Source organism: Drosophila gunungcola, unplaced genomic scaffold (assembly GCF_025200985.1).
Source record: "Drosophila gunungcola strain Sukarami unplaced genomic scaffold, Dgunungcola_SK_2 000066F, whole genome shotgun sequence".
NCBI classification, from domain to species: domain Eukaryota; kingdom Metazoa; phylum Arthropoda; class Insecta; order Diptera; family Drosophilidae; genus Drosophila; species Drosophila gunungcola.
The window spans coordinates 245,158-261,263 of NW_026453229.1; the positions used below are offsets into that span (position 1 = coordinate 245,158).

The 16,106-nt window shown below is 43.6% G+C and overlaps 1 protein-coding gene across 1 annotated transcript; it reads left to right on the forward strand.

Annotated features, from left to right (window-relative positions):
- Window positions 1-1,064: 1,064 nt before the first annotated feature.
- Window positions 1,065-12,814, forward strand: LOC128264325 (tumor necrosis factor receptor superfamily member wengen). Its single transcript, XM_052999749.1, has 5 exons — window positions 1,065-1,525; window positions 6,398-6,958; window positions 7,345-7,579; window positions 11,051-11,230; window positions 11,851-12,814. The coding sequence occupies exons 2-5, from the start codon at window positions 6,398-6,400 to the stop codon at window positions 11,967-11,969; spliced, it is 1,095 nt and encodes a 364-aa protein (XP_052855709.1). The 5' UTR covers window positions 1,065-1,525; the 3' UTR covers window positions 11,970-12,814.
- Window positions 12,815-16,106: the final 3,292 nt, after the last annotated feature.

Genomic DNA, 16,106 nt, shown 5'->3' on the forward strand with positions numbered 1-16,106 from the left:
TCATACCTCGGTGAATTCGTGATTAAATTCCCAATCAAATGGCGTTCACAGTTAAAAATTTTTCAGATTTTCAAATTTCTGCAAAAAATGATGATGTACCCCCTTACAAAAAAGTCAGAAATTTGGACATAAATAAGTTTTTCAAAAAACACTTTTCAAAATTCGGTTTTTTTGTCAAAACTTAATTAATTGTTTTCAATCGATCTGGGATGGATGGCATAGGTTGCCAGCTGTTCAAAATAGCAACTTTTTTGACTTTGGGTCTTATTTTGGCAAAGTTACAACAAAAAGACTCTTCAGAAATAATTTTGTTTTAAAAATCTCCAAAAACCCAAAAAAAAAACACATTAAAAACTTGGTTTTTGTGTCAAAACCCTGGGAAATAATGGTCAAATGTTGGAATGTCATACACCGTTGAATTCGTAATAAAATTTCCAATTAAATGGCATTCACAGTTAAACATTTTTCAGATTTTCAAATTTTGGAAATAAATGATGATGTACCCTCTTATCAAAAAGGCGAAAATTGGTTCGAAAATGATGTTTTCAAAATTGATCGGGGATGGATAGTATAGGTTTCCAGCTGCACAAAACAGTCAATCTTATGACTGTGCGGTTTATTTTGGCCAAGTTAAAGCAAAAAGACTCTTAATCTTTAAAAGCCCGAAAAAAACTTCAAGAATCGGTTTTTGTAACAAAACCTTGGAAAAATGCTTATTTTGTTAAATGTTCGCTAAAAATACTTTTTGAAATCGACCGGGGATTGATAGATTGGTTTATCTGCTGGCCAGGTTACAACAAATAAGCTCTAAAAATGTTTAATATTTTTGTCAAATTTATTTATTTAGTTTCTACAAAATTAAGGTATTACAGTAAATTGTACAATTTATTTAATATAACACGGCATACTTTTAGGCCCGCGGAGAAAGTGATCGTGAGTGGGATGGGACTTCGGGTTCGAAATCGGAATAGGAATCGGGATCGTCGTTTTTCCCGAGAGAGGAGGAGAGTGGCTCCGAGTTGAGGCACCGGCACCGCGTATAGAGGCACCGCCGCAGTGGGCCGCCCTCAGTCTCTCACAGCCAGCGAATAGCTGCGCATCGCTGCGATCGAGCGCACAAAGAAAATAGAGAAAGAAAAAGAAAAAACCGAGGAAAGCGTATTTCCCACTTGCCCTAACCATTTTCCTGTTGCTGTTCGCAATCGCGACGGCCACAAAGTGCAGTAGTGAACGAATATCTCCACGAATTGCGACATTTTTTTTCCTGTTGTCCCCGGCCAAGTGCGAAACGAAAAGAAAATAAAAGTGCTAATTGTGCAATTGATTGACACAACGATCGATCTAATTTATCGGTGGCAGTGCGAGGATCATTAGATCACTGGGAGTAGTGTTCGCGTTTCAAACATGAAAACATGAAGCCTGCCGCGAATTGAAAGGCATAATAAATAAGAGTCAGCAGCAAAAAAGGCAGAGCAGACGCAGAACGCGCAGATCGCAAACAACAAACGAGTGAAGAAGCGAAAAAGTGAGTGATTTATTTATTGCACAGTCACAGTTCCAGTCAGAGACTCAGATACTCAGATTCTTAGATACTAAGATACAGATAAAGATACAGATACAGACACAAGCTCAGGTTTATTATTTGTGTTGCCCGTCCGCCGGCAAATCGCAGCCAAAGTGAAGCCCACTTGCATCTCCGATCTCCATCCAAATCCACTCACGGCTGCTTATGCTATGTATGCTATATGTGCTATATATGCTATGTATGCTGTGCTGTGTTATGCTGTGTTATGTTTTATGGCTTATGGTTATGCTCGTCCGTCCGTTTGTCCGTTTGTCCGCTCTGTTCTGCTTCAGCTTCAGATTCTGTTGCTGTTTCTTTTTCGGAAGCGGCGGCGATGATCTCCCGACTTTGGGGATCGGGGAAGTGGGGATTTGGGGATGCGGACACGGACGCAGACACACCGAAATGGAATGGAATTGAATTAAATCAAATGATAAAAAATATAAATCGAGCGCAGAAACAGAGGCAGCCCTCTGTGTGTTTTGCGGCAGCAGAAACAAAAAGACACGGCAAAAAAAAAAGAAGCGAAAATCGGAATCGGATTCGCGCGTTAAAATAAAGGGAAGGAACAGAGTCTGGATCCGAATCCAAATCCGAAACAGAAACCGAAACCGAAACAGAATCAGAATCAGAATTCAGAGAGACAATCATAATCACAGAACCCCCATACAGGGCGGACAACTGACGAGATGGATGGACAGATACAGATTGGCTGTGCCATTGGGGGGCTACTACTCCGACATGAATTCAGTTGCACATACAAAGATACAGATACATTTACAGATGCAGATACAGATACAGCAACAGCAACAGCGGAAGGAAAAGATGCAAAGGGTAAACCGGAGGCGGCATCCGCACTTGTTGGCAGCTCCTGTATAATAATACAAAAAATGGGAATAGGATAGACATGCCTAGAACTAATGTTGCGGCTAATGTTGCTTACAAAAATAAGTTATGTGCAGTTGCCAATAAACATATATAGATATATAGCTACATAAGCTACAAATGAACTTTTATCAAACCATGTTTCTAATTTCAAAACTTGCAATTCCATTCTTTTTTCGCTTTGGTATTGCATTTTGCATTTGGAGGAGTTGGTGCTTGTCACGCTGTTGTTGTTGCAGTTGCACACACTGTTGTTGAATGCATACTTGGGTAAACATCATCGTACATTTTCACCGGCCAACTTTATCTCCATGGAGATCCAATTCGGCTGCCAACTGAAAAGCCAAAGCTCTGGGCACTTCCAATTCCACTAAATTGCTGCTCAAATGCCAAATGCCGCTTGATCGGGTTGCGTTGTTGTTCTTCTTCATCGTCATTATCATCATCATCATCATCATCATCATCATCATCATCATCATGATCAGCAGCAGCAGCAGCATCAGTTGTTGTTTCATTAAATTCCCTGCTCGTTGCCCCATGAAAAGTGCTTAATGGTTTTGTCGCGTTTTGGAATTTACACAACGACAGAGAGTGAGAGAGCACACAAAAACAAAAAAATAACAAAAAAAAAAAATAAAAACAACAAAAAAACCAAACAAAAAGCGAAAAAAGCAAATAAAGTCCAACAGCAGATTCAGAATCATAAAATTCGTGAGCGTTCAGCTGACAGTTTAATAAATGCCGCTGCCTCTCGCTCTGGCGCATTCATCAGCCTCCAGCTTTCAGCTTCCATTTGGGGCGATTGTTGGGCATTGCTGGGATTGCTGGGATTGCTGGGCATTACTGGGATTGCTGGGGCTGCCAGTGGGCGGCAGAGGCTGTCAAGATCCAAAACGAGAAGAAGAAGCCCCTGGAATTCCTCACAAAGCTTGAGAATCGCATAACCAGCAGACTAGCTCACTTTTACCCAAAAAATCATCCAAGTCGCAAGCCTTTGTCACAATTTTTATTGGATTGGATACTCCTTTTAATTCAAAATTTTTTCTTTAATAAGTGTTGATCATCATGTAACCGTTTTGAGCTAACTATTTGGACTTTCATTTGTTATTTATTTACTAAGTTCTCGGCTTTTTCTATGGGGTTCCTTAGAGCTTTACATGTTTTATTCATCCTGGAATCAGTACTCCACTTTTCTAAGCTAATAAATGGATTTTCCATTTTTAGCTAAGACTTTGATTTTATAAGCTCTCTTCTCTTTTTTATCTAAAACATTTCCACTACATTTCAATATTTAAATAGAGAATCCCTTTTAACATACCACACAATTTAATTTTTGGTGTGTAGTTCTCTTTCTCTCGAGAATTACTGCCATTTAAAGTTTGTAACATTTATCCAGCTGTTCACTTTAGCTGATTAACATATTGCTTAGCAGAATTAAGTCTTATTTGTTAAGCATTCTTATCTTCTGCCATTTATAAATTCAGAAGAGTGGGCCCAAAGTCATCGCCAAGATCATGACTTCACTTACTGCAGCAGCCACATCTTTGGGTGCAGTTTCATTTCGTTTGATGTTGATGTGCATTTTATTTTAGGTCGCGAGTTAAAAATACGCCAATCTCTCTGGCTGGTGTTTTATTTTCTTTGGCAGCGACAACTGCCAGCAGAAAAGCAGAAAAGCAGAAAAGCGAAGGGATGCCGCCTCCTCTTTCCTTTGGACACGGAATGGCTGTCCAAGATATTGTGTGTGTGTGTGTGTGTGTGTGTATGCCTGCCATTTCCATTACCACCTTTCTTGGTCTTTGGAGACCAGAACAGAAGAATCGTTCGGCTGACCCATTTAGATGGGCACCTCCGTCTCCGTCTCCTTCTCCTTCTACTTCTACTTCTCAGCCTCAATTAGTGCAGCATAAGAGGCAGAAACGCAACATGATTTAAATTGCTGTCACTGTCAGTTGTCAGACAGCGGCGACAACAGCAACAGCAGCACGAGCTACAAAAACAGCAGATAGCAGACGGCAGACAGCAGACAGGCAGAATGTATCTTATAGATACACGGCTGCTGACATAATAATCCACTGCTGCCGCAACCCCTTTTCTTTGCTTTCCTTTCCGTTGCCTCCAAAATCTTGGCCAGAAGTCAGCCACATGGGCTAAAAATGTGCTGCTTCTGGGATACACCATCCACCATCAGCCATTCCGCTGTCACTCAAACTTTGGCTGGCCGAGATCAGTGATCGCTTTGGGTGCCGCAGCCATGATCCACATTCGGTTGAGCAATAGCAATAGCAATAGCAATGGCATTAGCCATTCGAAACGTAAATGTATTCGCAATGAGAAACTACTGAGAAAGATGGTTGACAATTCAGAGCACGATCTGTGCACTGTTTGTAAGGGGAATGGTGGAATCTTAGAACCACGATCACGATCACGATCGCTGGAGAAAGCATTATTTAGCAGTGCTCACACAACCGGAACCATTATGCTATTAGACAGGTTTTGTGGGTTTTCAAAGAAATGGCAGGGAAATAAAATGCAATCAGCATAAACAAACGAGCTTTTAATGACATGGCAGTCGGGGGGCGAGAGGAAGTGCCTTCTGGGGAGTTTCCGATACGAGATGGGGAGTTTCATTTGAAATGAAAACAAATATAAAACACACTTGTCGCCCATGCTAATGAGCTGCTCCTCCACCCCCTCAATCAATTGATCGCCAATTCCAATTTCACCCGATCGATTCGTCTGCTGGCGGGCAACTCAATCCATCCGCTTGAACTCGAGCCGTGCTACAGTGAAGCCCCGGTTTACCCGCCCCGGTATACCCATGGTATACCAGCCTAACCCCACCCGCTGTTATATGGTGACGGTGGCCATAATGGTTGATTTTAATTAAATATTTCTTCTTCCTGTTGTTGTTTCCCTCGTTCGCGTTCGCGTTCGCATTTGCTCTATGGGTTGGCCCTGGATGAGCCCCCTTCCCCACCATCCGCTTCCCAGGGCACGACAAGTGCACGACCCCACCCCATACCATCCGATCCGATCCAATCCGATCCCAACCCATCCGATCCCAACTCATCCGAACCCATACTATACCATACTATCCCCATCCCATCCCATCCCATCCCATTCAGAGTTTGGTGAATGGGCTCTGATTGTGGCAGAGAAAAGTGCAGATTTTCCAGGGAAAAACCACCACATGGCTTCTGGTTTTTCGGGATCTTCAGTTTCCCTGGGGGGACCCTCTCTGCAACGGAAGTGGCCAGTGTAGCCTGGCCTTCTTGTTCTCCACTTGGCTTGGCCGTCGCGTCGCGTTCGCCGCATAAATAATAATCGCTGCCTATAATAGTTTGTCGTTAATGCGCCAAAGGAATCAAAAAACGAATCGAAACATAAACAAACAGAGGAGCAAGAGGATGAGTATGAGTATGAGTATGAGTATGAGGATGAGCATTGAACCCAAGCCGCCGCTTGTTGATAGTTGTGGCAAAGTTGGAAAAAAAAAGAAAAGGGAGTCGGTAATCCGACTGGTCGGTGGTCTTTAGTAGGGAACTGCCGCCCCAGCACCCGCCATCATTAAAGTTGATTGCAAACTGTACGCATTTATGATCGTGATGATCGTGATGATCATAATGATCATCATCATCATCATCATGGCGATGGCGTCGCATTATCAGCAACAGCAACAGCAACTATGACCGTTGGCCGTTTATTAGTTTGCCGTTGCGCGAATTATTTTTATAGAAGATGGCTTCTGGTCTCCAGCTGGCTCCTAAGTGCCTTCTATATCAATAAGCGCGAAGTAGCAGTGGTTCCCATTCAAATTCCCATACCCATACCAATACCCATTCCCATTCCCATTCCCATTCTCATGGGAAATAGTGGCCCTGCAGCTGGTTCCCATCAAATTCGCCCATAAAAGTATCGTTTCTCCTCTTGCTGTTTTTATTGCAGATGATGCCGCCAAGACTGCCAGGCCCTGGTGCCGGCGGCCATGGAGCAGCAACGACGAATCCGGCAGAGAGTGCGAGTACCAGTGGCCACCACTTAACGAGAAGGCCCGCGAACACAACGTTTCACAAGCGGCGACGAAGGCGACAGATCGGTGGCAGCCACATCAGCATCGGCATCAGCTTCAGCTTCAGTTCCAGTGGCTACCTGGCCCTGCTCTTGCTCTCTGCCACCTGCTCCCTGGTGGCCACCACCTCCTCCTCCGCCTCCGCCTCCGCAGACACAGCCATTGCGCCACCGGATCCGAATCCACATTCGCATCCGGATCCGGATGCAGCGGCCAGCCAGCAGCCCGTGGTGACCAGCATCTCCTCCAGCTCGCCCTGTGCCCCGCAGCACTGGTGGGACTCGCAGCGGGACCGCTGCACCCCGTGCACCCGCTGCCAGGGCGAGATGATACCGCTGCGGCCCTGCCAGCTGCACACGGACACCATCTGCGGCTCCATATACGATCTGAAGATCGACTGGGTCGTCCTCGCCAAGACCGAGCCTAATTGGAAGGAGGTGAGTGGGCTTCACTAGTAAAGCAGTACATATGTTTCGAACATGAACATTTTAAACACTCTGTATGCCAAATAGCAAATGTGTTATGCTAGGTTCAACATTCTTTAGCTTCAGAATTCGCGATTTTGTTGTTTGATTGTCCTAAAGCCTTTGAAGTGCGATTTTAGTAAGGCCTCAACTTCATTATATTCACATTGCTAAAAGTTATCGCAAGCTACTTTTAAAATTTAAATTTTTTTTAAAAACAATTTTTTTTTTAAGTTCAAGGGCAATGGCATGTTAGGCATTCAAAATCTTAAGAATTCGCGTTTTTTTTATCATATAGCACTTAAAGTGCAATTTTATTATGGAGTAACTAAAAGCCCCAAACTTTACTATTTCCACAGCGCCGAAAGTCCTCGGAGTACGAGCACTTCGAGCAGAATGCCAAGCTGCAGCACCTGACCCACGAGCAACTGCAGCAGCTGCACGAGGAGGCGGCCGCCGCCTGGGTCCTGGACTGGCAGACAGGAGTGCTCTACGTGGCCGTACTCACCTGCCTGGTCTTCTTCTCGGTGGCCGCCTGCATCCTCATCCACCACATGCGCCAGTGGCGCCGCATGGAGCGTCGCCTGGATCAGGGTGAGTGCGCAAGTCCTAGCCCACTTTAGTCCAAGTGCTTTTCACACGCTCAGTTGGCCACATTTCACCTGCCGAATCGATGCGATCCAACCCCATCCCCTCCTACTACTTGTTAATTCAGAGCGCGTTCATTTGGCCAAGGGCCCGACAGTAGTCCCAAATCCCAGCCAGATCTGCCCGCCTGCTTGGCATTCCCAACGAGTGGACGGTCGACCGCTGAGGGAGAGACATACATATTTATAAGACGACGGGCCCAGAACACGACACTTTGATGTATGGAGGCCCGCCAATTCGAATCTCTCGCCGAGATTTCCAGCGAATTGCTGCACGATCAGCTGGGCCAAGGGGCATATTAACGAGGAGCCATAGGACTAGGCAGAGGCGTAGACACTTTTCGTAAACCAATAGGGTTATTTTGCACTTAAAAATGCTCTCATAATCCCCTACACGAAATTCTGGTTAAGCCACAGGGACTTGGCTTTAGATTTGACCTGCTCCTGTGCCACATTGATATAACATGTGTTGGGGAAAAAGCATGCTTTAAGCTATTTTTTCTTAAACCAAGTCTCTAACCTTACTCAAAAAATTCTAAAAGCACCACAGCCGCTTGCCTTTTTACTTGGATTATAAATGTGGAAGTAAAGTCCCCCTCATTTGGCTATAAAATTGTTAGAAATTGTGGTAGTGAAAAAGCATGCTTTAAGCATTTTTTTCTAAATACCAGACCTCAAACCCCTTGCGCCAAATCCTGAATACGCCATTGAGACTTGGCTTTGGACTTGGATTGCTCTTGCTTATAAATAAAGTATAAATTAAAATTTGGTTTAAAATTTTAAGAAATTGTGCTAGTTAAAAAGCATGCTTTAAGCAAGTTTTTCTAATAATCAGGTTTCGATCCCCTTGCGCCAAACCCTGAACACGCCACTGGCACTTGGCTTTGGACTTGGCCTGCGCCTGCGCCAAAGTAGAACGATATGTCCAAATATTTTTGGCGCATGCGAGTCGCAACTCGCGATTTGCATGCCAAATGCCAAATGGCATGGGCATCGGCATGAGCACAATTAGCAGGCATTGTGGATAGCCGACCATGTATGTAGAACCTGAGCGAAACATGGTACAGTTGCCCTTGGATCACCGCTCAAATGGAGCATGTCAGACATCCCAGCGGGAATGGACGACTGGCTGTCCATTTGGGTATTGTGTGGGAAGTGCTGTGCTGTGCTCCCAAAAAGAGTTCTCTGCGCGCACAGACGCGGACCACATGTTGCCAGAATACAGAATGCTGAATCCAGAATACAGAATCCAGTGTTCAGATGCCATTCTAGCAGTTCGAGGAGCCAGAACAGAAGAGATTTATGCCGTGTTTTGATAGCGCTTTTGTTGATCCAACCCGAGATGTGTTGTTCCTCCGCATGTAATCATAATTCAGGGCGTGTCGACACCACGTCCCACGCGTGTCCAGCGTGGAAAATTTATGGATCTGCGCAGCTGAGGGAAACCCTCGAGAGGCACTTGCAACCGGAAACGAATCTCATGGGGCAGGTAAAAATCTCAGGTCTGCAACCCCTCATTTGCCCCTCAACAAAATGTTCGGCCCCTTCCGCTCAAGGACAAGCGGATGTTTGTCGATACATTTCCGCGGGCATGTGGGGAAATTCGGAAATCATGTCACACAAGCCCGGGAAAAACATGTTTTCCACACGCACAGCAGGCAGGAAACGAAATTAAATGGAGGCAAAGGAAGGCAAAGGAAGGCAAAGGAAGGGAAATGAGAGGAAAGGCAAAGGGAGAATTTTGGTGATCATCGACAGATTTAAAATAGTGTGACATGCGGAGGTAAAGGGGCAGAGATACAGATACAAATGCAAATACAGATACAGATACAAATACAGATACAGATACATATACATATAGTGGCTGCACTTGAAGCGGAGTTTCCCCGCTAATGGTGGTGCCCCCACTCCAGTCGCTTCCGCCTGCAAAGGGATCTATAAATACAGATACTCCCTGCCAAACTAAATGATTGAACCAGCTGCGGGAAACAGTTGCTCTGGCAACTGTGGGAAGTGGGAAGGTGCAACAGCAACGCAACTGCCATTGCAACTGCAACGGCAACACTTCCCGTTCAAGCGCATCATTGACAATTGGGGAGTTCTCTTGCCACGCGCTACTTCGTGGCCTCCTCTTCAACTTGAATAAGGAATCTGCAGACTGCAGCCCAGGGCAGGGCAATAAATTCTCAAGCCATGCAGTTGCCAGCGGATGAATGTTGAACATTTGCACATTTGCCAGAAATAGATCGGTTGTGCGGACTCCAGAAGAAAGCCAGGCACTCCGCCATTCATCGATATTGTCCCACTTTGCGCGAGTCCGGCAATTCATGAAAACTTTTTAGCTTCCTGGTCTTTGATTTTCCACGCTGCCCGTTTTTATGTTCACTAATCTTTTCCGTGGAAAATCTAGCAGCTCAGCAGCTCAGCAGCTCCTCCAAACAATCCCACAAATGAAACGCAACGAAACGAATCGCAGCGAAAGGCACACCTCATTTGGGAGCCTCACATGTGGCCACAAAATGAAAATGGTAAATGGAAGATGGGAAAATTGGGCGGGGGAGAAAAAAAAAATACAAAAATGAAAAGAAAAAAATTCGAACATTCGAATCCAATTGAACTGCGCAAATTTGAAAATTGTGTTTGGCCTCGCTTCGCTTCGCTTTTTTTCCCTGGCGTGTGCTGTGTTGTTTTCTTTTCTATTTCCAAGAGATTTTATTGTTCGCGCTGCCGCTGGCCGATTGTTTATAATAAAAGGCGTTGAACGATGGCCCGAAGGCAAGAAGACCCCTCCCCCTTCTTTCTTGGGCAATGGAACTTAATTTTCGTGTTCAGTTTATAAATAAATGATAAATTATCTGCTGCTGCTGGCCTCGTTCGCCGATGCCGCCCACTGGCCACCGAAATTGGAGGACGGAAAATCAAGGGGGGAAAGGGCAGGGGCGCCGCCTCTTGTTTACAATTTGCAATTCTCTGCGGATTGCGATTTCCTGTGTACTGTGCGCTGTGTGCTGTGTGCCACCTAATAAACATTGAAGATCGATCGAAGGCCCTTTTTTTATCCATCGGGGGTAGTATTTGTTTAACCGCATATATATATATCAGTACTTCAGTAACTTAATGTGCTTCAGCCAGCTTTTCCAATACCTTTTATCCCTATACCCTTTTTCCTCATAATATTAAACTAATTTAAAAGGCTACCCAGTTTAAAATAAAAAGTTTCCCCTTTTTTTTGCACACCACCAAATAAACAAAATAAATATGAACATAAAATCAAAAACATTAAAATTAAAAAAAATTACATAAATCAAATAAGTTTTTGCAAATAAGCAAATAAATTGTCATACAATAATATTATTATATAATAATAAACAAAAGGGCTTTCCACTCATCATCTGCCATCTCCCGTCCTCCCTTGCAGATGTGGAGGAGCTGTCGACCAAGCTGATGGCCAAGCTGGCGGAGGTGCAGAGTCTGGACGGAGGCACCTTCTTCATCGGCAACGCGGACGCCTTGCGAGGACTGCCCGCCTCCGGAGTGGCGACGCATGCAGCTGCGGCGCAGTCGGGAATCTTCCAGCCGCAACACGTGCTGCTGCCTGGTAAGTGTCTTGCCAGTCTAGATTCTAGATGCCTAGATCCCTAGATCCCTAGATCCCTAGATCCTTGATCCTACACCCTATGCACCCGGACCGAGGTCAGCCACTTGAGGAGCCTGGCAGGAGGCGGAACTCTCAGCGGGACTGAAACCAAGGGGGCTAACAAATAGTTGGAATTTCATTCCAGGCATTTGCATAGCACTTAGCTGATTCTAAGCCTAGTACTTTTATTCGGAATATTAGAATATTTGAGTTAGATTCGATCATTAGCAAACTGACCTGCAGAGTCCAAAAAAGGATGATACTTCATGAGAAAGATGATACTACTTTACTTTCACCAATTCGGAATATTACAATATATTACATTAGCAAAAATAAAATAATATTTATTCATACAAAATAAAGCATTTCGAATTTACAAATATATTATGAGATTTGATCGTGAAGTTCTTAGAAACAAATGTTATACATAAGTCTTTTTATTTTTTAGATGTATTACATGTTCTAATACTAAGTTGACAGATTACTTAACATTCCATGTTATGATCAGCTGAAGACCATAACGATGTTTCAAATTGGGTCAGTAACTCATCCATCTACTGTTCTTCCTGATCTTCTTGCAGAGAAACGCGGCAAGCACCAGGAGCGAAGGATCCTGAAGACCCTGCAGCCCGGCAATGTCTACATCGAGGAGAGCAACGCGGGATTGGGCGTGGGTCTGGGCATGCGTCCCAAGGGCTAGGCAAAGGGGTCGGCAGGGGGGTTGGTGGGGGGGGGGGGGGGGACATACTTAAGGAGTGGCGATGGAGGAGCAAGGACGATGCATCAACCGGAAACGAAAACGTAACCGGAAACCGGAGACCGGAAACCAGAAACCGGTTGGAGAGAAGAACTTTGTACAAACAGCCGCTTAAAGGAGAAACGGAAGGGAACCGAAACTATTATTATTTTTTATATTATTAATCTTATTCTTATTATTACGACTTTTTTTGTCCTAATATTTAATTGAATCGTTATGTTGACTTGTTTGTAATGCGGATTCCCGTTGTGGGGGAATCCCGGCAGAATGCGGCAGAATGTTTGTACATAGAGATAGAGTTGAGGAGGCAGTTGTGGTGGCACCCACCCACGAAGTATATAGTATATGATTAACACGATTATGATTAACAAATTTCTACTTAATGTAAATATTAAGGCGATCGAACCCGCGAACCTAACGTAACGAAAACGCAATGGATTGGATTGGTATAGCATCGAAACCAAGCAATATCGGCAACATATCAGCTACTATATAGACCGCATATAGACGCGCGTATTGTTAAACATCATCCATACACAGAAACTCACTCACACACACACACACACACTATAACACTATAACCAAGTTAAAATATCAAACGAGGGCATTTTCCGGCTAGCTGCTACCGAGCTTAATCGAATTAACTGTAACAGTAATGGTAAAGATACAGATATAACTACTTATAATAATGATAATTAACGGATAACTATATCGATAGGGAGAAATGTCTATGTCCTAAGTGCTATCAGTGTGCAAACAGCAATAAAAAGTTCTACGAATATACGAGATGTGTCTGTGTTTTGCTTATTTTTCAGCTCAAACAGCTCTTCATAAATTCATCAGTGATGTATTGTAACTAAAAAAATAAAGAGGAAAACATTAAAATGGAAACTTTGTATTATTTAATTGATCTTTATTTTGTGTTCAGTTTTGTGGGTTTCCAGACAATTAAATGTATAAAATAGTATATTTGCACTTAAGCTTATTGTAAGCATACAAATTAATTGCAACATTTTTGAAGAGACTTTATAGTTCTTCCAAATATAATCAAGATATATCTATTTAACCTAAGACAAACTTTCTTTATTTATTTTATTTATGAGTTAATCTATAAAATCGAATAGATTAGTTATTTATAAATCTGTGATTTATATCATCATTCTGCGGAAGTCCAGCTAGTGGTTTTTTGTGCGAATAATCTATGTAAGTAGGTATTTTGCCAACTAGTAAGTGCTTTCCCGGCCCCAGAGTGTCTACAATCTCAGCATCAGCATAAATGCAACTGTCGCCTTGGAGCCATCGCCATACACAAAATGTGCAGCGGAAAACACATGTGGGTGCAGGCATAATTGCGTGTTTTCAAATGCCAAAGATCTTTTCGGTGAGGGAGGAGTGCCAGGAAACGTCTTTCAGTGGAAATGAAAATGAAAATGGAAATGGAAATAGGCGGCTGCGTTGGGTGCACTTTGCATTTGGCATTTGCATTTCTACAGAATTGTCTCCAAGTTAACATTGAAAATGGTCAGCAAACGACAACGACGACGTCGACAAACGGAATGCCTTTGCATTTATTAATGTTGCTCGATGTGCAGTTACACAATCATAAACGATGGCTGGCTATATGCATATTATTGTCCTATAATATTTGTAAATGAAATTCGTTTAGATGGCGACGGGCCGACTGCGAAACGCGCAAAAAATTTCCAATGAAAAACCTATTCCCATATACTATTGACCATTCAGCGCACGGAACACGAGAGTTTCTGATTGCCCAGAGATTGCCCAGCCATGGGCTTTGATGGCCTGGCCAGCAGAAATTAATTAGCCGCGACGTGGCATAAATTAGCAACGGCCAGCTGAAGAGTTCACAGTCTATGTTAGTTGCGAGCTGGGGGGGGGGGGGGGGGAAGAAAGCCAGTCACTTCACAGATCTTTTTCCACAGGATCTCTTCAAGAGGCGGGGAAAATTCGCTTTCACCCGCAAGTCACACAGGCGCTTCTCCACTTTTCCAGTTTTCCTACTCTCGGAAAAAAACCCTCCACAAAATTTAGGTACGATCATAATTTTATGTTTCAAAATGTTGGTTCCGTTTGCACCTAAGCTATTAAAAAGTGTCAAGCTCTTGAATTAAGAGTAAAAATCTTAAAAAAGGTTTGATTTAAAAAAAAAAAAAAAACATTAGAGATTTTAGAAACTAAAGAGTTATTTCATACTTTAACAAGAAAAAATCTTTTCATAGTTCGAAATTATTATTCAAGTGTCAAGTTTTTAAAATAAAACTAATACTCCTAAAACAGGAACGGTTTGAGGAATTATTGAAAATATACCATCGAAATAGTATAAGATAAAAATCCATTAACAAAGTAAGTTTCATATTTAAACAAGATGACATCTTCGCATTAATCGATAAAAACAATTCAAAATGTAGTTTTCATCGGAGCGTAAGAGACAGTTTAGTAGATTGTTTTATTCTTGTTTTAAGAGTATTTCACACCTAACTGAAGATCACTCACATTTAATTACGAACAAATCAGGCATGGATTATAATTTATATTTTTGCTTGGCTTAAGTAAAAATTTTACTTGGCTTTATTATATTCTTTCTTAGTTTTTCAAAAAAAAAAGCTCCCAAGTTAAAAACTTTAGTTATGAATGAGAAATTCGGAAAAAATTTTAATTTTCTTTTTTCAAGCCCGCTTTTACCTCACCTCAACCAAGCTGAGAATTCCTATACTTTACCCCGAGTGCAGCTGCCGCGGCACATGCCAAACTCATTTGAGATATTTTTAACATGCAACTGGGAGGAGATTTGTCGCAGCTGCTCGAGATGCACTTGAGTTGGATGAGTTGGATGAGTCGGATGATAAGTCGTAAAGAGCAAAAGCGGAAGGAAGTTGGCATTAGCATTAGCATTAGCATTTGCTGGGCGATACTGGGCCTGGTCGCACAAAGCCATTCGGTGTCGGAAATTAATAGCCCATGGCTGCCTCCTCTAACACTGGCAAACATTTGGGAACGTGATTGCCAATTGCTCAATGAATCAAAAATAGCGCCACGAGTGCGGCACTTGAATAGGGAATGGGGATCGGGGATTGGGGGGATCGGGGATCTCGGGTGACTGGAGAGTAGGGCTTTAGCTTCAGTGGGCTTTGGAATGCGCACGTAGATCGCTTTTGGCACTTGGCACTTGGCCATCGGGCGATCGCGTTGGCGATGGCAATGGCACAACCTGTCCAAATGCGGTCAACATGGCATTTGATACGCTTTGCCGGCGCATTTGGGCTTCGATTTCGATTCGATTTTGGCCATAGTGCTGGTGATTGTGTGATTTTTGGCCTGTGTTTCCGTTGGCCGAGAAACGACGATGGCGGCGGAAATGCAAACGCGCGCGCAAAAAAAAAACAAAACGAAAATTGCAAAACGATCGAGTGGCAAAAGGGGGTAGGCGGAAGAGCGGAAAATCGGGTTTATGGGAAAAACAAACGTTGCATATGCGGGAAAACCCGCAGCGGAAAGGCGACAGGAAATGAGTTTTCCCCACCCCCGATGTGTGGCGGGAAAATGAAAGATCTTGTTGTTTTTCCCAGCGACCTAAGCTGATGAGGGAGCTGGAATTGGAATAGCCGCATTTTCGAGGAACTTGAAAGCATCTATGGCGGTTTGTGTCTCCACTAAGCGAGTCCTGCCAGGAAAAGACCCACAGATGGCGCCAGGTGTACTAAAATTGGCATTGTGACAGATGCACCGTTTACAGCCAGCTTTAAAAACTCACTTCTCAGCCATGCTGTTCCTAAAGATCTTCAAGTTCAAACAATGGCACTTCCTGTCATGACCCGAGTCAAGGTCTACCTGTGGCCCCCTTAAACCTCCATCCTCCATGGCTCCTGCCTGTTGTATCCCTCTGTATCCTTTTGTGTAATTGCACGTTGCGGCACGCGAAATTAAACAGAAAGATAGCTCAAGTGGGTGGGAGTCGGAGTTGGGGATGAACAGATAATGAAGCGGTTGGAGGACCCACAGCTCGAGGGGCTGACTAAATGGCGAAAGAATGACAAACGCCTAGAGGGAGCCAAAGTTTGC